At 39.8% G+C, this 22560-nt stretch overlaps 1 protein-coding gene across 1 annotated transcript in view; it reads left to right on the top strand.

The window, feature by feature from the left end:
* The window catches only part of LOC125178690, a 28091-nt gene extending 7958 nt beyond the window's left edge, over positions 1-20133 (top strand). Inside the window, exon 2 of the mRNA XM_047883049.1 lies at positions 10880-20133. Within this exon, the coding sequence (XP_047739005.1) occupies positions 10880-16645 (5766 nt within the window). The 3' untranslated portion in view covers positions 16646-20133. The remainder of the gene's footprint in view (positions 1-10879) is intronic.
* Positions 20134-22560: the final 2427 nt, after the last annotated feature.

Below are 22560 nucleotides of genomic sequence, written 5' to 3'. Positions count from 1 at the left end.
GTACGTATGCGGATCTTGACATATGCAAAATTAAATGAAGTTTGGTTTTGGTTGGCTACTGTATAAGATTCAGGTTACACCGACTAAACAGATAATCTACAAGGCGTATCAGAATAACAATACGATTTTGCTCAGAGTTTCACGCTGTGATTCAGTGGTTCATACAAATACGAAAACAACCAATGGAATACTTCGTCAATCCTGTGTGCTTGCGAGAGTAATTTTTTTCCGAGTGACACTTTCTAACGCATTTTGTTATAACTCAGCCTACCTCATCTCCTTCTGAGACTTGTGCTTGACGCATTTGCGCTTGCTCTGTCCAGTTCTTAACTTTCACAACGATGCTCAAACCTACGCTTTGCGAATTTTACTTCAGTCCTGGAAATTTCTGCCCTTCAAGCACGATCTCAATTTTTGCTTGGTAATTTAGAAAAATCATAATACAGCACACCTGAGCCTAAAAAAACTTGACCAAATTGCTTGAAAATTGCGCTAGTGCTTGCTCTTACCACGCTTTGTGAAAACTTGCAATTCGAAACTTTTTTTGCATCCCGATAATCGGCTAGCATGCAACAAATTATTGCTCTGGCAGAAATTCATCATCCATTGACGAGAATCATTGCTGTTGACAGAGCTGATGATAATGATAGTGAAGGAGTTACTCGATAATGTTGATAGTTTATGTTGCCGATGAAACTCTCTTCAACTGTCGATTTTCGTCGAGTCATGACCGAGCAAGCTAGCGGTTGCTACATGCATATTAAAATTTACACATGCATCAGTCTCATAGTTACATTAATGGAGCCCGCAGGAAATGATCATTAATTTTGCCGAAATGCTCGGAATCTTGCACACTGCGCACCAAATTAATTTCACTGATAGAAAGATTTTTCTTGGTAGACTAATTTTAAGAATAGATTTTGAGTAAGGATTTTGTCGAGTGATAGTTAATAAATTGAAAATTGAATGTGTACTTGAGTTGACTGTTGTATTTATTTATTAACAAAATCTTCTGTTTAACAGAAAGTATTGTAGGTGCAAGCAGTTTGTCCATGAGAATTCCAGTGAAAGTCTGGTTAGTCTTCTATAATCCCCGATGCGCGTTTCGATGTGGAAATTGGATGATTCGCGTCTTCCTCCATTACTCTTCTGAATTACCCAAATGAGAAAGCACGTATGCGAATTAATGCCACCGCTCTCTTTTTTCACTATACCCCCATCATACAAAACTTTTCTCCTGTGTAATTAGAGAATAAATATATTTCATTTTACAGAATCTTCGAATTTCGGAGTCAACGATAGATGAAATAGAAAAGCCGGAATGAAAAATTTTTAGGGATGTGGTCAAAATAGAATATCAACTCATTTACTGACGCTTCAATTCCTGAGCAAATGTCAACAACAACTTCAAACAAAGCATAACATGCTCAGTATTCCAAGTAACATTGTAGAATAATCGAGTTCCTTATGGACCACGTAAACAAATCCTAATTCGGTATCGGTGTCAGCAACGCGTGGAAAATACTTATACTTGTATTAGGTACGAGCTGTGGCGACACCCGCGCTGTGTTGCAAGTCTCAGCTCTCATACTCGCTTGAAATACATCGGTGTTTTTTGGGCGGCCAGCGTTGAACCGAGCAAAACTTGTAGTTACGAACGGAAGCCAGGGCCCAGAAAGCTCCAAGGTTGGATTCGAAATCCTAATATACGACTTTCGGTTAATAGCCGGAAAGGATTGGTAACATTACCGGACAGGGTTTGGAAATCCGGACAAAATCGCCTTTGGTTATGTACTCTGCAATTAGTTTGTACTTGAAAACCGGAGACGAAAATAAATGAACTACATTACCGGACATGAACTACATGAACTACGCCAACCTCGTTAGGTTAAGGTTATAATTAGAGTTAGGTGTGTTTAAAACTCTTCTTTACGTTGTTAAACACCTTCCTACAGAAGTTGAGTACAGCCAGCTCGATTTTTATGTATTTTTACAATTTTACCAATGTCACTGGGTAAAAATAATTCAAGTCCTGATAAGTGGAATTATAAAATTGTCCGGAATACCAGAGATTTAACAGCTTTTGGGCGTGGGGTGTGAGAAAAATGCATTTAATTTTGCACGTCATATACTGTCATGATTATATATCATGGCAGTACTAACTATGTTCGTCATAATATTTCAAAATTGAAAAAAAAGTTCATAAATGATTGTTTCAGATTAAAAAAATGATGAGTTCGATAATTTACATTCAATTCACTGATGGAAACTAATAATAATTGTAGAAACAATAAAAAGGGTAATTGTATTATCGCTGATAGTGATAATCTATATTAATCTACGCGATCAATTCTCGGCTCAAAAGTCGCCCTCGCGCCGCCGATCAGGCGAGGCTAGGGAAAGTAGGGCGGTGTTGATGCGCCTCTGGTGTGCTCGCCTTGTGGTGCCGTGCTTTGCTGTCATGTTGTTCCTTGCAGCAATGTCATATTGATGTTGCTGCAGCTTTTGGAGGCTCGCTTCTTGGTTTCTGAACGAGACCTGGCAAATGTAATACACAAGGCATAACTGTTTCAAGTATATATAGTATAAGAAAAGTGTTTTCAAAAATGTGTTATTCGGAATATATATAAAAGTTTTTCTTAGTACTACATCTAAGAGTTTTTAAAATAGTTAACCAATCATTTCCCTCTAGTTTATTTTTCAAGTCGGATTTTGAATTTAAACATTGCTGCAAATATTTATATCAAGTGCATTGAACCAATAGATTATTTGAACGATGGGAGTGGTTGCGTTGGAAGCTGCCAACCACACTCGAGTTTCCTTCATCATGGTCAATGTTTTTCATTACTTCAAGTATGAAGTCGTTTTTCAGCTCGATGCATTTACCTTACCTTTTATACGTTTCTAATATACACTCGTATACAACTCTGTAGTGCTTGCATGTCTTGCCCATAAGCTTACGCTTTCTCTGCCGTAATACAATTTTGTTTAATAATAATAGGAAGAGAGAGAGAGAGAGTGCAGTGCAAAGAGCAAAACTTTTCATATCGACACGATCCTTGTTCTTCAGATTGAACCTGCATGCTAAGCTGAACACTAATGCCGCCCAGTGCCGGTCGAAGATTGCTCGGCCGCTCATAATACGTCTGAATAATTTTGATACATTTTATTACTTTCTCGAGGAAAACGAAAAAAAATCGCCATGGGTTTCTCAGTTAATGATCCGCAAAAATTAGTATTAAAAGTTTATTTTCAAAAATTTCTGTAACAAATAAACCTGAAATGAGAAACCATATTGAATCAGCTTCGTTTCCTATTGGATTCTTCAACCAAAAGCCTAGTAATTAAACAGACATCGAAACCTTAATGGAACGAGTGAGGTTCATTTCCGTTGTAATTTCTCTTTCTATATAAAGCCGCTTCGCCGAGTCGCGCGCAGCTTATTCTTGAACCCTCCCTGTTTTTATTCACATTGTAGGTTTTTGTTCCTACTACTTGTTTCTCAGGCTTGCTAACTCGATGATATATGGTGGGTGGCTGCTGCCGACGTTTATTTTATAAATGGGGCGATATATTTACAGTGTTAATATAGAATAACTGCAATATCGGCTCAATGAAGTACTGTTATACAAAATTGTAGTTACGATTTCTCAATGGCCCAATAAAGTTTCAACTTCACCTCTTGATATTTTAAACCATAAGTAACTTTCTCCTCAAATGATTGTTCTTTACATTTTATTGTAGTTTTTCCCTAAAAATAATTTTCTTTGCTCACCTAAATTTGTGGTCCGTGACCTCCGACCCGCGGGCCACATCCGGCCAATCAACGGTACTCTCAGAAATATGAATGGTCATATTGTCTAAATAGTGACACTTTCTTACTAAAACATGAGCCGAGAGCGAACGTAGCACTGATACGCTCATATCCGGACAAAATTGGGTCAGGATGACGCACACAAGGGTAAGAAGTGCATCACTAATTGGACCGAGTCTATCATTTTTTTGGGTGTATCACATGAAGAACCTGCTCCGGAAATGAAGAGCTTTTTTCCTGCCGAAAATTGAATTTCTCAGAGCGCAAATTGCACTCATTTTGTCCGATATGCCCGTACAAAAAACTATGTTACCTTTTTCTATAAAAACGCGCTACCGTATTTGGGTATAAAGCGTAGAAATTACGCTTATCGAGCGCAATTTAACAATTCGACGAGCCATAAAGTCCTAATGCAGTATTCGCTATAAAAATGTATGCGTAAAAAATGTATGGTTGTGTAAGGAACCGAGGCAGGGCCGACGTGACCATCAGCAGCGGCGCTCTTCTCCGCGTGCTGGACGGCCTTCAATATAAAAATTCTGTGCGCCACTGACCTACATGATGGAGGTTTTTATTGACTTATTTTCTGTCATTTAATGTGAATGAATTTATAGTACTATTTGCGTCATGCTATTAAAATATCTCATTTGCGGATGTGATCAAAATGAGTCATTAAACAGCAAGATAATATGTTTGGTGATGAGCACGGACTAGGTTGATGGTGAGCAAGAACCTGCTTGATGGTGAGCAAGGACCAGCATGAAGGTGAGCATGGACAGGCATGATGATGCGCAAAGACCAGCTGATGATGCGCAAAGACCAGCTTGATGGTGAGCAAGGACTGGCTTGATGACGCGATCATGCTCACCATCCTTGAAGCGCCTTCCTGCAGACAAGTTATGTGAAAAGCATCGGTGCTTCTCTTTGCCTGTAGTAATTCCATTGTAAATTGATTATTTTGTATACAGCATTATTACTTATATTTTTCATTATTATTATAACAAAGTGATTAAAACCTCACTGTTTAAAGTTTTTTGTACAATTTTAACGTCAAACTTGCAAAATCGGTTGCTTTTGACGGTTTTTTTGAATACCTGGCTTCTGCTCCTTCAATTACATTTCGATATAAGAAACAAATCTGCATCGAATTGTGCTTCTCATTAACGAAGCGGACAGGACAAAGTATATCTACACTGCGGATCAAATTGTTGTCCGAAACCAATCTTTATTTTCTGGAATGCAATAAAATTTATGTAATTCTGAAATTCAAATTACAGGATGTTTTGTTCTTATGATTGTATGTGCCGCAACCGGTGAGGTCAGTTTCCAGAAATTGAAGTGACCTGTCTAAGTGGTGTATAACCGGTTACGTTGAATTGAAAAAGTGCTGCATGCTTTCTAATATCTTTGGGCCAAGAATTTCCCGGTTAGGTTTCTGAACTCTCAGAACGTTTTCAGATTAACGCTTCCTGCTTCGCTTTCTCAAGTCAAGCTTAAATTGCGGTTTGAAACGTCACAACAGCGGACCATTTGTGGCACTAGACATATTGCATTCATGTCAGTAGCATGTCCATGTGAAGCGCTGCCCATTACATCCATGTCAGTAGCATGTCCATTTGAAGCGCTGCCCATTACATCCATGTCAGTAGCATGTCCATTTGAAGCGCTGCCCATTACATTCATGTCAGTAGCATGTCCATTTGAAGCGCTGCCCATTGCATTCATGTCAGTAGCATGTCCATGTGAAGCGCTGCCCATTACATTTATGTCAGTTGCATGCCAATTCGGATCACTACCCATATCAATTGCTGCTGCACCAAATTTCCATGAATTACACATAAGGCAGCGGTCTAGAGAAAGTTCCGTTATTTCAAGAAAGTTTTCGTGCGCGATATTTGGTGAAAATCGGATGCCTTAGAAATATACTGCTGAAAAGTCATAAATTTTTGGTTATATCTAGTAAAGCTAAAATACGTTAAAAATATAACGTCAAAAATAAGTGAAAGCTGAGGGGAATCGGGAAAAAAATACTAGACGAGACTTGATTGATTGCCAACGCCAGGTTTAACGAGTGCAGCTTACAGCCAACGCCAGATCCCGCAAGATGCACACGCGTGATTGACATCTAAAAATGGCTAATAAAAGAGATCACATAAGCTGCACGAATTTTATAGTGTTGTCCCATCTCTCAAGCTTCCCGAGTTCAATTATCATGTACTTTCAAATTCTAAACGAACATAACTTTCATATTGATTTAGGGAAATAGTTAATTTCAATTTCTGCGCCCTGCTAATCGTCATGAATGTTTCGCGACCTCTTCATGTGCAGTTATTGTTTCCGTTTAACAATGGGTTCTTTGATCCTAATTTGGCCTTAAAAAAGTGCCAGTATAATTTTTTTTATACTTTTCGATAAACCTCGTATGAGGTGAAAATATTCTTCTATGTTCTACTTATTTCGAACTTAGGACTTAGTGGCAATAATATTTCTCAACTATTAAACATGTCCTGTCATTATCATGTGTCGTGCTCATGTTTTGGTCTTCAATTTCGTTACGCATTTCGTGTGATCGATGCCCTATAGTGATCTACGGTAAAGATAAATCACTAGATGATGGATTGCATCTGATTACTTTTTGCTCGATTTTCTTCAAACATGAAAGTTGTAGAAAAGTGTCCGTCAGTTGTGGCTCTCAACATATGAGTTGTAGCTTCCATGCCGCTGACTCTCTTCCCTTCTAAAAATCGAGGTAAATCATTGGCAGTCGTTAGACGGCCGACATTGTGGCGGCCTTAATTTTTACTGCGGAGGTGCATACAGCCTCGTGCTCGGCTTCTCCGCCTTGCATGATCGTCAAGTATGACTTGCAACTTGGGCCTCGAATCTACTGAATAAACCTGCCTGCTGCGCCTGACAAGGTCGATTAATTATTTGTCATATGGACTCGATCGTTATAGGGCCGGCATGTTGTGTTGTGTGTCTGCCGTTGACAGATCCTCGAGTTCCTTTCTTCTGTTTAGCCTATTTTTGGTTCAGTTTGTCATGTGAAGTATTCCGACGCTGTTTTGGTATCCTGGAATGTTATGAATGAATGTTCATTTCACTTCTCTTCAGACATTTCTGCGTTATTCATTACTTTGCAGTTCATTCAAATGGAAAGTTTCAGCAACTAATCGAAGACTCTGAACCTTGCATGGTTGCACGTTTAACTAGAGAATCTGATGAAGTATATTAATGCCAATCGTTAGCCTGTATCGCAATTTCACTAGAAATTCAAAAAGAAAGAAAATCTCACTGAAATTCACCCTATTTTCATAGGGAACGTTTCGGAGTCTAATTCTATCCTCAGTTCAAAAATTCTACATGCAAATTTTAAAATTCATCTGTAAATTCTGATTGCATCTACATTCTAGAATTTTTGAACTTATCATGGAGCTGGACTCAGAAACGCGTTTTACAAAAATATAGGGGATTTTGGGGAATTTTCTTTGTTCCTAAATTTCTAGAATGTGATGAAGTTAGATACTGCAGCAGTGGTATTTGCGACAATCGGTTGTGCCATCGATCGGTAGCAGTTCAGCTATAATTTACTAGGGATTCACGTTTATGGACACACCTTCGGTCTGGAAATAATACGTGAGCGAAAAAAATGTTATCAACGAGCGATTTGAAAGGCTGGTAAAATTCGCGTCAGTCTCTGGCTTGGAAAGCGTCCGTCATTCCCGCTCATACGGACCGGCGAAGCTATCACTAAAGCGACGTACTACAGAAAAAAGTAACAATGAAACCAATCTTTGAGGAGGCAAAATGCGCGTCAGGTTCTAAGTGGGAAATCCGGAGAGTCATTCAGAAGACAGAGCAGTGCCGCAAGTGTACGCAACGAGCGCACTGAAGATCAAAACTAACACGGCGTGCTCTTCTTTCAAAAACTTTTTCGGGTGATATTTTCGATTGCAAAGCTCCATGCCGTATGATGATATCCATAAACTAGAGTCGGATTAAGGTGTGCTTGTAGCTCAACCTGATAACTTGTACACTCGATACGCAGAGAAAAAAGTTTGAACATAAATGTTTTGTCGTATCTTGTTGAAATTTGAGCATAGAATTTGTAACAATGCAAACGAGCTGACAAATTTGAATAAGGCAGAACAATAAAATTGGCTGGGACTTGAGTTTAATGGTGCACATATATAGCGAAATCAAGAGGACTCCTCCAAGGTAAATAAGCAAGTTTTGAGGAGATCTTTCCGTGTGTTATTTGTCGAGTGAAGGGAGAGTGAACTAGAGATCGTCCATCCCCGCTCTCCTTAGGACCGTTGATGGAAATTAGTTTGTTGGAAAATTTCTAGTGGCTCTGCAAGATCGAACGACATCTTTATTTTTACAAATAATAGAAAAATTTGTTTTGTGATTAGGTCCGTTTTAGGCAGTGCCTCGAGACAGTGCCCTAGAGGCATGTCTGGTGTAGGCAGTGTCCTAGAGGCAGGTCTGTTGTAGGCATGTGTCCTAGAGGCAGGTTCGTTGTAGGCAGTGTCCTGGAGGCAGGTTCGTTGTAGGGCAGTGTCCTAGAGGCAGGTCCGGTGTAGGCAGTGTCCTAGAGGCAAGTTCGTTGTAGGCAGTGTCCTAGAGGCAGGTTCGTTGTAGGCAGTGCCTCAAGACAATGCCCTGAAGCGCGCGACTTTCACTTCAAGCCTGCGCGCATGTCGCTTTCGTGTGCATCGTTGACCCCGATACCGCACCTGGGGGATACCGGGCGTGTTGATATGCAGCTGAAGCGTCAAGGTGTGGTACGTAGCACCGAATAGATCGTTGAACATACTCAAACATTAGGCCTGTCCAATTAAACTTTATTTTAAATTAAGTTATAAAAAAATCAATAATCCTCTCCAAAGATTTATCTGTGTATCGTATCGCTATACCGCTATTTAAGTTTCTTTGAGTTGAATTATTAATATAATAACTCACGGTAGCCGCAATTTCTATTGTTTGTGTAATTTTCGGAAAATCAAAATCATAGATTTTTAGTAAGTCGTCATGGGGCAGTATTCAAAAAATGGCAATTACGTACTTCTTCTTTGGGTCCCGTAATAATGTGTTGTAGTCTTGTACTTATGCGAGAATAAATCAGCGCTGATCATGCAAGTTTTTTCCATCTTCATATAAAAAAAAAAACAAATTTTTTGACGGTCGGTAGAAAGTGTTCGATGTGTCTTTTCAACTGGCTGGGAGACAGAGGCATTATTCATATGTTAGCATACGTTTTTGTCATTTGTCTGGGTCCGTTGTATGGATTTATCTTCATGACTTGCATGCCGACGATAAAGCTCTTGTGGATATTCCACATTTTTTAATAAAAGAAAGCTGAATGTCTCCACCACGTGACGCAACGCTCGGGGAGGGAAGGACGAGGCTCGACAACTTTTACAGTCTATATCTGGTTATTATCCCGAATGGTCAAAAAAATAATGTGCGCCGTTCAATGAAATATAAATAGAAGTTTTTGTTTGCCGTGAAAGAAATGGACTAAAAACTGTCCTGCGTGAAAGCATAAGCCTCAGAAACACCACAACGGCAGTTGAGGCCCACAGAGAAAGTATGCTCTTCATTCAGCATGTTTTTATGTGGGCGCTCTTAGCCCAATACTGGATTAAACTTGAAGGTTCATCGGGCAAAAAACCTAATTACTAGTGAGGGAATTGTTTCCGCTTTAGCATTACTCGACCGCAAAGGTCAATGGCTTCGAGTTGGGACAACCAAGCTGTAGTGTCATGAGTAGCAGCATGAAGTGGAAGCAGCCGTGCACATAAAAGCCATGGAGCTAGTGAAGCCAGCCACCAAAATGTGCCATGCATCAAAAGTTATAAATAGGTTTCTTGCCTCGATTTTTTTTTCAAGCGTCATTATCATACGTTGCTTCATTACTTTCTCTTGCACTCAAATTTAATTTATGTTCATTCTCGATGAGGATGAACTTTCGTTTTGTTTCTCTCACCTTCTATGTGATGTGCAACTCATCTGCGCAGCTGTGCACACGGCGCCATTTTTTTAATCTCTAACAATACAGATCTTGTATTAGTTTTTACAGCCCAAACTTTCAATTCCCAAGGCATTTTTTGTTATGAAGTCGGAGATTAATTTTTCGTTTCTTCTACGAGGTCTTCATATAATTACCAGATAAATCAAGACATAAAAGAATTTTACGGTCACCGAACGAGTCATGGAAAAAAATAAGCTTATTTTTCAGATTCCTTTATGAGAAAGCTTATTTGTTTCTTCTTTTTTGTCGTCAAATCAGCGACGTGAATGCGCAAGAATTTTTTTTCGCAGCTTTTTACAATGACGCGCAAAACTATTCATAAATTTTTAAGCGGTTATATTAGCATTTTAACTCTTCTCATGGATTTATTCCGCTAAGTGAATTCTTGATCACTGAAACCACTGTTAGCACTTCAAGTGTTAACAGTGATTTGCTTTAAACTCGTAATTATGCGTGTTATACATTTTTATCCGTTCAGATCCATTCTCGTGTCTATTCATTTTTCGCTTGCTATTAAACTTATGTGCAACATGCCCTCGAAGCTAGTTTGAACAAGACGCCACGATAACTGCTTCATAGGAATAATAATAATAGCAATAACTTTCTTCACGATACAGAAGACAGGATGATGGCATAAGATATAACATTATAAAACGCCTTATTTTCCCATGTCAGTTCATTATTTATTTCTTCTCTGTTGAGTGAGCGCTTCTTTTCATTTTTTTATTCCAGACATACCGGAACATAAATTTTTCGGCAGAATGTTCCCCTTTTGCATCCTTCAAGTTGAAGTTTCCACATGCATAGATTACTCGAATACCTGGCTCACTACCTCATTTTTCCAGAAATTTTTTTGCAATATTTCTCTTATTAATATCTTTGCATGAAGGTCTCGGTATGACTTTTTACATAATTTTAGTAAAACACCAAATTCGCTTTTCTGCTTTCACTTCGAAACTTCCAATTTGTTCCAGTAGATAATTTCACTTAATATACACACGCTTGTCTGACCACACCCACTCTTGCAGATGGCGCTGCCCAGCTCGAGGCGGCCTCGCCGCGGAGGCACGGAAGTCGTTGGCCGCTGCTTTCCTGCCGCCGGGGCTTCCGACAACAGAAATGATGATGGACCAATGAGTAGCATTTCCAGCGCCAGAAACCTCAACGACATCCCGATCAAAAGGAGCTGCAACTTCAGCGCTGAAAGCCACGCTGAAAACACAGACAACTTTTGCAGTAACCGCACGAAAAGTTTCAATGATAAAAAATCAAGTTGCGTATATGACAGTGTACAGAGAGTGAGCAACATGCGCGTCTCTCATCCAAGCACTCTCACCTGCGGTCAAAATGACGGCATCTGTGGTAGTGGTAATGCTAGTCTTAGATTCGATTGCAATGTTAACAAGAAATGTGGTTCTGCAAGTGGAGAACTAGTTAGAAATATTTCTTCAGGAGGGGTTTGTTATCTCGTTAGAACTTTTGTTGTTAGAAATGAACGATTCGCCAATAGAAATGGCAGAAGCTCGGTGCCTCTGAAGGTTGTGAGCACCATTTACTCGTCACTATTCTTGTTCCTGTTAGTTTTATCGTTTCTTGACCTATCAATGTCGACTGATAATCAGCGACGACAATTACTAGGCAGATCTTTAAACCATTTAACAAATTCAGCTCCTAAAGTGCCGGACAAGCTTGTGAGACTCTTGAAAGATTCTGGAGTAGCGACAAATAATGTGAAGAAAAACAGAGTCAAGAGATTCAGTACAGATAGTCATAGTCTGGGGGCAAATGAGACATCCAGTGAAGGAAGTGAAAGGAAAAGTCGTGGTCTGACTTGGGGTGAATACATATCCAAGTCGTCTGAAGCTCCGGCGACGGCCAATTTCTATACTCCGACTCCAGCTCCTTCGTATTTTGCTGATCATTTTCATACAGAGCCCTTTAGCTGGTCTCACAGTGCATTCCAGCCAGACTCTGTGGCAAGTAATCTGCATCATTCGAAGACCTCAGCAGGTTTGCAGGGTTTTAACAAGTTTGATACCAACGCACGCAGGTTAGATTTATACGAAAAAAGTCAAACATCTGAATTTATCGATCCAAATACTGCGACGCAATCCCCGCTAACCGATAACGCAGTTTTGGACAAACTAGCGCACTATTTGCTGTATGGAAGCGAAGAAACTAAGAAAGAATTTCAAGGAGACGGACTCGCCGATGAAAATCTTAATTCAGGACTGAACTCCGATCGCAATAGCGGCGCAGAAACATCCTTGGGTTACGACCAACACGAAGTCACGAATGACAACAACCATCCAGACCATCAACTTGTCGACCCCGAGTCTGCTGCTTACTATGACTATTCCGACGGAACAGATGATGATCCATGGAACTCGTCGGCTCCCCGTAACAATTCCTCTAATCACCAAGATGCTCAGTCTATGGACATGAAGAAAATAATCAAGGATCTTTCAGACCTAATAGACATTTTGCCTCAACATCTGGAGGAGCTGAGTGGTGAGAAACAAGGCGAGAATGTTTCCGATCAGGCGCCCGTCATTCCCAACAGAAAACAAAATTCAAACAATGACAATTTTAGACATTCCGACGAATATATTTTACCTCAGAATGGGGCTAATAAAAATGAGAAAATCGGAATGACCGAAGAGTTCCTGAGAGATATTTTAAAGAGTAAGCTAAGTGCAATCAGTTCTACGCCCGCTCCTCAACTTTCAGCTCACTTTCAAAGCCCGAGAATCAGGCCAATCAATTTTTCGTCCACGACCCCAAGGTTTTCCCAAGACATTTTTGATTCGTCTACTGCAGGTTCACTCACATCCGTCAAAGATCTTCAGAAATTCTTCATTAAAAGCACGCCAGCTCCATTGGAAAAAAGTTATCCCATTGGGATCCCTTCTACGACCGAGTCTCCCTGGCGCCGATCGCCACCTCATACTCGTGACCACATCCGAGCTTATTTTGCTTCCTCAAAACCGCCGCTCAAAGAAGACAATAAAGTTACTCTTAAAGCCCCGCTATCGCCGTACATGATTGGGTCCAGTGAGAGAACTACGCAAAGACCCGAGATCAAATGGTTTACGACGACTAAACAAACATACCGCCGGGCTGGTTCATCCAGCAGTAAATTTCGAGAGTCAAATTCGGACTCAATTAGCCCCGTTATATTTACATCTAAACCCATATTCACGCAAAAAGACGAAGAATTCTCGACCACCACACCAGTACCGAGTTTCCAGAAACCTCTTTCATGGACTACAGGACCATCTTCTTTCATTGAAACTGTGACTAAGAGGCCCTCTCCCTATTATAACCATAATATCACCTCAATTTTGAATGGGATCAAGTCCAATTTCAGGGCCAATCTTGTGTCAACTAATAGCAGTCACAATGAAACGAAGCAGAAAGCTCAAAAGAGAACTTTGGATTTACTGTATCACATGTTTGTAGACCCTACGACTGACGAGAATGGAAACCGAAGAAACACGTTGTTTGAAGACGTTATTAAAGCCATCGATAATCACATTATAGGAGATGTCGTAGCGCTGAAAGAATACAGTCGAAGTGGTGCTAAAGGTCAGTCTCACTTCAGAGAGAACAACGGAAATTTCTTCAAAACTCTTTTGGAATCTATTGGTTTTGACGAACCCTTCATGAAATCTACTGCCGAGGCTTTTTCTGCTGTGTCATCATCATCATCGTCTGTTGGTGGTGGAAGTCGAAAACCTCCACGAAGACCTGGGTCAGCTCAGCAACCCTCGGGATCGAGACGCGCCACCTCAGGAGTACATGTAGACCCTGCGACCTCGGCTCGCCCAACCCAATCGCAGGTGCGAAGTCCTTCCCTGAAAGAGCATCCTTCAACAACCGATAACTCTGGAGCAGCTATTGGTCACCCACACGTTGAAACTCTTCCATCTGGCAACGAATTCCTGTTAACGGATGAGTTTGGTGAGAAGCAAGTGATCACCATCGAGGACATCATCTCTTCCCTTTCTTCTCTTGATGAAGCCGAACTGGGAGATCTGCTCCAGGCTAATCGACGATCAGATGACGATGTTGAACGAATCATTGCGCGACAATCAGCTGAAGTTCAAACATTAAATGAGTATCATCCAGACACATTCAAAGTTAACAATCTTATCATCTTGGGTCCCAATGGAAAAAGCGAAACAATTCCGTTTGACCAAATTGCTTCAACTCCTGCAGAGGAATATCAGCTGACAACGACCCCAGCACCGATAGTACTTGCTGCTCAACATTTACTGGGGAGCCATGTGCCAAACGAGCAATCGGCTTCTAATCCAACCGTTCAAGCGGCACAACATCTTTTCGGTTTCGACCGCAGTGTTCAAACAAGTGAATCAAATGACCGAAGGCATTCTTCGCACGTCTTTGGCCCCCACTCGATTTCTTCCAATGTGCCGTCGAAAGGAAAAGTTTTCCCTACACAAAATTCTCCTCACATACCGTTCATTGACACGTATTCAAAAGAAAATGCAAATGTCATGGCTCCGACACAAGCTTTTGCAAGCGAAGATTACAATATAGACGGATCTGACGGTAATGCACAAAACTCCGGTTATAACCGTCCTGGTGTTCGACCATTTTATGATGACAGACAAAGTTTACCCAGCCTAAGCCCAAATCTTCAGCAGATATTTTCAAATGAAAAAGAACAAGCGCAAAGACTCCCGTTGGGGAGTTCGCGCCTGCAAACATTTTCTGGAGAACAAGAAATTAACAAACATCAGAACACATTTAAAAGTTCATTGTTAGAATTGGAACATCAACAAAAAGTTCACCTGGAGCAAAAACTGGCTCTAGATTTAAAACTAAAGCATCAAATTGAACAGCTAAAGCGACTCCAGACGGAGTTGGCTGTATTAGAAGGACATCCAATTGATGTTCCAAATGAACAACGTCCAGATTTATTCCCGCTCAATTCTCACGTGATTCATAGCGAACAAAAAATCAACTCCGATCCTCCAATTTCTAATGAGAAATTCAAGCCTGCGAGAAAGATTTCCGTCGCTTCAATCCCTCTAACGCAGACGTTGGGCGGGACTGGAATTCACAGCATGCTCAACAACCAAGAATCCTCGAGCAAGGAAATTAATCAAATTTTGTTGAAAGCTATTTCAGATTTACAGTCCAAGGAAGTAGGAAGCAGTCGTATCGAAGCTAGCACGTTTAGAACTCCTACGCCTCTGATCTCAACCGAGTCTGAATTGGGACCGAGTCATCACGCCAGCTCATCAGCTTACGCTGAATCTGATCATCAAGTACCAGGAAATAAGTTCGTTCCGCGGATAAAGGGAATTGGGAATAATGAAAACGCTTTTCCCAACCATGATCACCATATGTCGCATATCAATGCTCATCAGTATTCACAACCCTCCTCACTATCGTCAGCTTTCTCGACCTCCCAAGTGCACAAACCAGCGTTCTCGCCTTCCAATGCACAGTTTCAAGATCCTCCTGATTTATCGCAAATACGGCTTCCTACGATACGTTATTCATCAGAAAATATCGGATCAAACGTAAATCCATCAGATTTTTATGGAAGTAAACCACACTCCGGGCAACCTGGATCCTCGTTCCGAGATGTCAGCCTTCGAGATTACCACGTTCACGATCCATATTTTGGAAATGATGAAGACGAGGAGCAAATTACTGATACGGAAAATGCACATGAGAAAGAGCGTGAAGTTTTTGCTTCTCAGATGTATGAACAGGTCGTTAAATCCCTTCCAAAGCCAATTCATTTCAAAAAGACTACAACCACTACCACGCCTTCCCCAGCGAAACCCCAATTATTTGGTTTTGACTTACCCAATATATTCCCATCTCCCCATTCACACTCGCACGCTCAGCCTCGAAACGACGTTAAAGAACCTGAGAATGAGAGTAAGGAAGAGCTCAAGTGGAGCGATCCCCTGGGCCTCCTAGGAATCTATGATTATCTTCCATTTTCGCGGAAGCAGAGAGGGGAAAAGAAGTCAGCCGTTAAGGTTACTACTCCTAGGCCCATTAGCCCTGAAAAGCGCCTACAAGAGGCACTCCAACTTGGAAATGTTCCTCCTCATGTTAGTAAAATATTGATGAATCAGATGAAGGCAAAGTCCACAGGCATGGGTTCGAATGAATTCGTGCAACAAGCCACCCGACGTCAGTTTGATCGGGTTCCAGAGGTTAGATATCGATCTGTACCCGAAAGAAGATCTTTCGCGACTTCACGACAAGGTTCCCAATCGAGATCACAGCACGCAGAACCTCAAAGAAGAACCGGATCAAGCAAAACCTACCCGTCACCAAAAATTCGTGCTCGGAAGTTTGGTCCACCAAACCAAAGCTCTTTGGCATCGCATGCTCAGCTGCCCACGGGATACCACCCTTCTTACTCTGATCGTCCCCAGTCATCGCATTTCGGAGTCTTCAACAGTGAGGATGGCCACGGAAGTCCTTATAAGTATCTCGAAGATGACGGTCACGGCAGTGATTATTCCAGTGGACTGAAGTCCCAATCCCATAACGAGTACGAAGACGAGCACGGACACTCGCATGGTCACGACAGTACTGAGTACGACACGTACGTTGTGCCTCTCGGCCAAAAGGGGTATGTGAAGGAAGCACAACCTCTCTTCGACTTGTCGCTCCTGGTCCACAACGTAAAAGTGGAGCAAATCGGCGAAGAAAATGAATCATTTTCGTTCCCAAAGATTGGCGACCCGTCTAAATTTGTGAACATTTATCGGCCTCCTCCTCATTACAAGAGATAATACCGTGATCTTCTCACCGACAGGGTGGTTATCCGCGGTGTCACTAGTGGCGGCCAGTTCAACTTTCAAATAATAACCGCCACTATTGGCCGTGCTACTGGCCTCGTCTATAGGTGCAACTGGCCTTGGAAAGACTCGACGTGAACAGTAGCGGGGTAAATAGTGGCGATTGGAAAGTTACAGTGGCCCCCACTAGTGGCACCGTGTACCCGCAACCTATATTGGCGAAGAATTCGAAAGAAAGACAAAACTTTTCATAAGTCTGATTATTATTCTAAATAAAATGGGTACGTGGATCTTTATATGTGATAAAAATACATTAAGAAGGATTATATTGTGGCCTTATATAATAAAAAAAGAGTACGAAATAGTTAAAGTTGCAACGTTGGCTTTACTGCAGATACTGGAAAGCAATTTGATATTTATTTCGCTATGCCTAGTTTTCATAGGATCAGTATAATAAATTAGAACTGCATTAAATTTTCACGGTTGAACTATTAAGTTATGATCGAGTTTTCTATTTACTTATTCACTCGGAACTATTAAAAGATTAGGAATGTTTTGCATGATACTTTGTTTTATCGAGTTTCTAGCTATCTGAGCAAGAAACAGTACCTATCGAGAAAAAAGCCGTCCTGTGTAACTTTTCAACAAATAGCGTTACAATCCTAGTCTCTCGTTGTGCATCATTAAAATATCATTATAAATATTTCTGGTTATTGTTTTCCTTTGTAGATCAAACCTTTTTTATTCTTGTGTTATGATTCCGGCATTTTATATGATCAATGAAGGTGTTACCCTGTGTGTTATCTTTTAGTTATCGGATGGTGCGTGCCTGGTCTCCTATTATGAAGCACGAAATCAAAATATGTACTTGCAAACCTTAAGTTTTCGTGTACAACTAAGAAAACCGGTAGATTTTAAATTAATGTATTTATTTGTACATTTATAGTCTCTACCTTCTTTCTTCATTATATCATCTTCGGCGGAAATAAGTATATTTTCGACGCAGCAATTTTGTAATTTTTAGTGCTTCTACGCTCTGCATTATTTGCATCATTTGTTGACATATCAAAGACCTCCTCGCGGCGCTTCTCCCTGCACTTATTGAATAAAGTGCGTTCACAATAGAAAACTTTTTGTAAATTATATTTTTTCCAGTAAATATATTGAACGGGAACTCATGATTTCTGATTTGAGTTAATGTAGAGGTTCTTCGTAATTAGTTTTTTTGGTCAATTTTTTTTAATACATTTTCTGGAAATGCTCAAAGACGTTATACCCTTTGCCATTTATCTTTCCTGCGAGAAATGATTTATTTGGCATTTATTACTAATATGTTTGAAACTAAGTGAAACTGATATGTTTTGTTTAGTCCCTCCTTTGTTGTTCCGAATCTCTGAATGTCTTGTTTGATCTTATATTGACCATTAATTTATTTACTGTCTTTTACTGGCCCATGGCATTCCACACCCTGAAATTTCATGGCGGCTAACGACGTCACGCTGGAAATACAATACAACTTCCAAGGAAAATTTCGAATTAACTATTCTGTAATGTTGCACTTGGAGCGCATGCTTTAGGGTGACCAACATTCACGATAGACTGATATTTTATTGATCACTGTATAGGCTCAGAATCCTCATAAATGATGTTATCTCCCGTGGTGGGGCTGGCCAAATGTGTCAAGGACTCGCGTCAAGAGCGTCAACATTGGAGCAGTGAGTCCATCGTGCGATCTCTGTTAGTTTTAAAATTAATGATCAAAATCGGCGGGGTGAACTGCTGGTTAAGAACGCCATGATAACAGAAGGAAGTCTTGGTTAAAAACCGCAGCAATCTTTTAAAAATTTTGCCATGTCTAGAATTTGGAAAAAGACAAACTTAGTGTCAATCCTAAAAAGATTTATTATATTGCTATCAATTGTAGCACGTGTAATAGTCAGAGGGCCCATAACATTCAGCATTCCCATGCAGGTAGCGTTGTTCCAGAGCGCACCATCACAGAGCTCGCTGTAACCGACTAACCAAGTCTCAGTTGTGAATGGGGTCAAGTGTAGGCATGATGCCTTGCTTCTTTTCTTTCGTTATCGTGCACGCGGTCGATGGCTCGTGTCAGCGATATTCTGTTTCGTAACTATTTTATTGTGTCGACTTGGAACTTCTTCACTCTGGGAGTCTATTGCAGTTACTGCCTTGTCATCTATAGACGGCTTACCATTTGTGACGGTCCGCCTTTTTGGGTTATGAATAATTTTTTATTTTTAGAAGATTGAGACTTTGCTGGTTTTCTTTATTTTGCGACATCTTGGCTGGGCGAGGTTGCTTCATCGCATGCTTTATACTACGCATGCTCTAGTTAACTACCTAACCACACTACATACTTGCATACTAGGCACCTAATCTTCTATGTTGTCGATCGGCAAGCATTCTTTTAACGCTCTCGTGTTTTCGTAGTCCATACACCTTGTGCGTTTGTTCAATGCCGACAAATAACCTACGTTTGTATGCGTCGTGTTATTATGAAGACTTCGTACGATTTAGTTATTAAATTTCTGTACATTATTCTTGGTTCTATTCCTGCGGGCCTCTGTGCTGCATGCATCATCAGTCCCATTTCGCTCACATCGAGGTTCAATGTTATTTGCTTGCTCTCACAGAATAAAGTGGTCGTGAATGATGACGCACGCGCCCATAAGTTCATTATATCGTAAACATTCTTCCGAGATGACAAGTTCTGCATTCATATTCATGAAATTAAATCATTAATTGATGGGTTCTATGTTAGAACTTATGGAGAATGATTGGCCAAGGCGGGCACGAAAAACAATGATGCGTAATTTACAGTGCGGAGTTGACCAAAAGTTCGCTTAGGTGGTGTTGCAGCATACTTGACATTTAGTCTCTGGAATATAAAATGATTTATTTACTGTGCGGAACAATGAACTTAATCCTGTTATCGCAGTCGCTGATAAGCAAGATTCAATAAGAGACGGACGACAAATCGAATTCGTGCTTTTATCTTGATGAGCTTCGGGATCTTTCAGGTCCTCATGTTGTTGGGATTTAGAGGCTTTGAAACGATTAATTATTCAAGAATTTTCGTGCAAACTTCGGTGCTATAATTATCGTGTTTTTTTTTTGTTAAATCAAAAAAATTTTCGTTAAATCTTGAACGAAACTTGGAAAATGTACGCGGTTAACAAGTTTGCTGTATTGTTTGTCTCATTTACTATGGAGAAATTTCAATATGTTGTGAGAAATTCTTGTAGTCTGGTTTACGTACTACATAATATCACATTTGTTGAGTAAGAACCGAGTGTGCAGAACTTCTGTCTCTGATGCAAACTTAAACTGTGTAGGATTGTGGAATAACCAGAAACTGTACCAGCGACATCGTTTATCATTCTTGCATTCTGATCTATCTTGTTGACTTTTCATAGAAACTTGTTATTGAATGCTTTTATTTAAACAAATTTCTAAAATGCTAGTATTTTTATTATCCAAAGTAAAAACTTCCATGTTTGCTTAGAAAATAGGCACGCTAATTTGTAAACACTTCTTTATTTTCTTGATGACTGAAACCAGTACGTTATACGTCGTCAATGTTATCTGTATCTAAGCGCTATAGTCAACTGCTACGTTATCTTCATTAAACAAAGAGTTAAACTTGAATGTCTACTGTAAATAAAGTAATTGTCATACGACAAAGAATAAATCCGCTGCGTGTGATTTTTCGCCATTCTCGCTGGGTCTCGAGTTTAGATGTTCAGTGGTAGCGAACCGAATATTGGCCCCACCTTATTTACAGCAGGAGGCGAGCAGACTGGTCTGTGTTTATCCCAACGCAAATCAAGACGACGAGAATGAAAGCTATGCTTGAAGTTACGCATTGGAAGCAGATCTCTTTCTATAGTTTTTTTTTCGAACATGATTGGTGGGCTTCGCATAAAAAATCTACTTTTATGTGACTTTTCAAGCTGATCCTTTAGCTTTTCGTCTAGGAACTAATTATTTTTCACCCGTTTTCTAATTCTCCCATCGTTTTTATCTAATTTTTTATGAATCATTCCACAGCTTGATTTTTACTGCAATTCGCGTCGAATTTCGTATTTGAGACTCCGTAAGATTAAAATTTTGATGTCATTTCTAGTTCGAATTTTTACTACATTTAAATATTTTGCGTGAATAATAGTAACTAATGCAAAAGTAGCGATGCTGTTTCAACATAACGTTCAACTCTTGCAAGTATTTTACACACTGTATACAAATTTATAAAGACATTCTATAAATTAAGAACAATTGAATTAGTTTGGTACTGAATTTGGAAAATATCCTGATTTGCAAGGAATGTTTACTCCTTCGGTTTTAAGTAATCGACATCAAGAACCAACCAAGCTTTATTGACACTGATAGCATTACAACTCCCGCTATCAAGTGCCTAATGTGTTATCTTTGAACTGTCCTAGAGATGGAGTCGGGCGGCTCGAACAAAGACGGTCGGCTCCTTTGAACTGATAAAGTGTCCGCAGTTTGAGCTTTGACTATACCGATAACGATCATGGCTCATAATTTAACCATAGTTAACGACTATTACGTGCCAAACCACTTTGCATCGCCCTAGCATGTTTTAAGAACAGCTTAATAGTACTTTACCTCTTGATAACACGATGAATAAATTAGCAAAACTCCCTCCAACTGTTCAAAATTTTAATTTCGAAGAATGATCACGAAAGTCCATGCTTTTTTCTGTTATATATTTAATTGCTTATCATGCAACGAAATTATAATTGTAGGAATCGCATAAATCGTTTCGGTAGCTCTTGATATGAAGTCCCAACTCCTCCGGATTTCACCGAGACCTTCTCACCTTCTTTTTAACACGTTTTTAACACGTTTTTCTTAGCTTAGCTTCGCGTTTGTTTGTTTGTTTGTTTGTTTGTTTGTTGTTAACATTGACAACGAAAATTAGCCCACTTCTGATTGTTCTAGAGATCTGAAATTCGGCATGCAGGCTATTTTCGCCTAACAATTTCAGATACAATCATAAAAACTAGTAATTAGAGACCGAAATTAGTTTAATTGAGTAAAGTATATATATAGTATATATATAGTATGACGTGCGGGCGCTCACGTTATAGACGAGCAGGCGCTGACGCTGCGTATCATCGATACGTACGTCAAGTCATACTTAATCAAGTCTTAATCGTTTTTCTTGTGGACTAAAAAGTAGAAAATAAAATACTTAAAAAAACTTTTTAAAAAAACACGTTTTTCTTGTGGACTAAAAAGTAGAAAATAAAATACTTAAAAAAACTTTTTAAAAAAACACGTTTTTCTTGTGGACTAAAAAGTAGAAAATAAATTATGGTTCGCCCCAAAAAAACGTGGGTCGGGCTGTACGTTCACCATCAAATTTCCAAAATTTAAGTGTTGTGTGCTTTTCGCTTTAATCATAAATCTGCCCGACACACGTTTTTTTGGGGCGAACCATAATTTATTTTCTACTTTTTAGTCCACAAGAAAAACGTGTTTTTTAAAAAAGTTTTTTTTAAGTATTTTATTTTCTACTTTTTATTCCACAAGAAAAACGTGTTTTTTTAAAAAGTTTTTTTTTAAGTATTTTATTTTCCACAATAAATTTGTCCTAAGCTCATCCAATTAACGTAGATGTATCTAACCTAATTGGACAATGAAATATTATTTACAGTGTCGTCGATTACGACCATGCAAGTTATTGCGGCTACAAATCGTGGCGAGATTGTTAATAAATATGCACAAATGGGATTAAAATGAGCTCATCGAACGTGCAAATTTTGCTTGTACACTCAGAAAATGAATGGGTCATTTTGTTCAAAAGTTACATACATTCTGCACGAGGGTAGAAAGTGCATCGCTATTTGAGCAAAGTTCCA

The sequence above is a fragment of the Hyalella azteca genome, unplaced genomic scaffold (assembly GCF_000764305.2).
Source record: "Hyalella azteca isolate HAZT.00-mixed unplaced genomic scaffold, Hazt_2.0.2 contig11898, whole genome shotgun sequence".
NCBI lineage: Eukaryota > Metazoa > Arthropoda > Malacostraca > Amphipoda > Hyalellidae > Hyalella > Hyalella azteca.
This window is presented reverse-complemented; position numbering and strand designations above follow the sequence as displayed.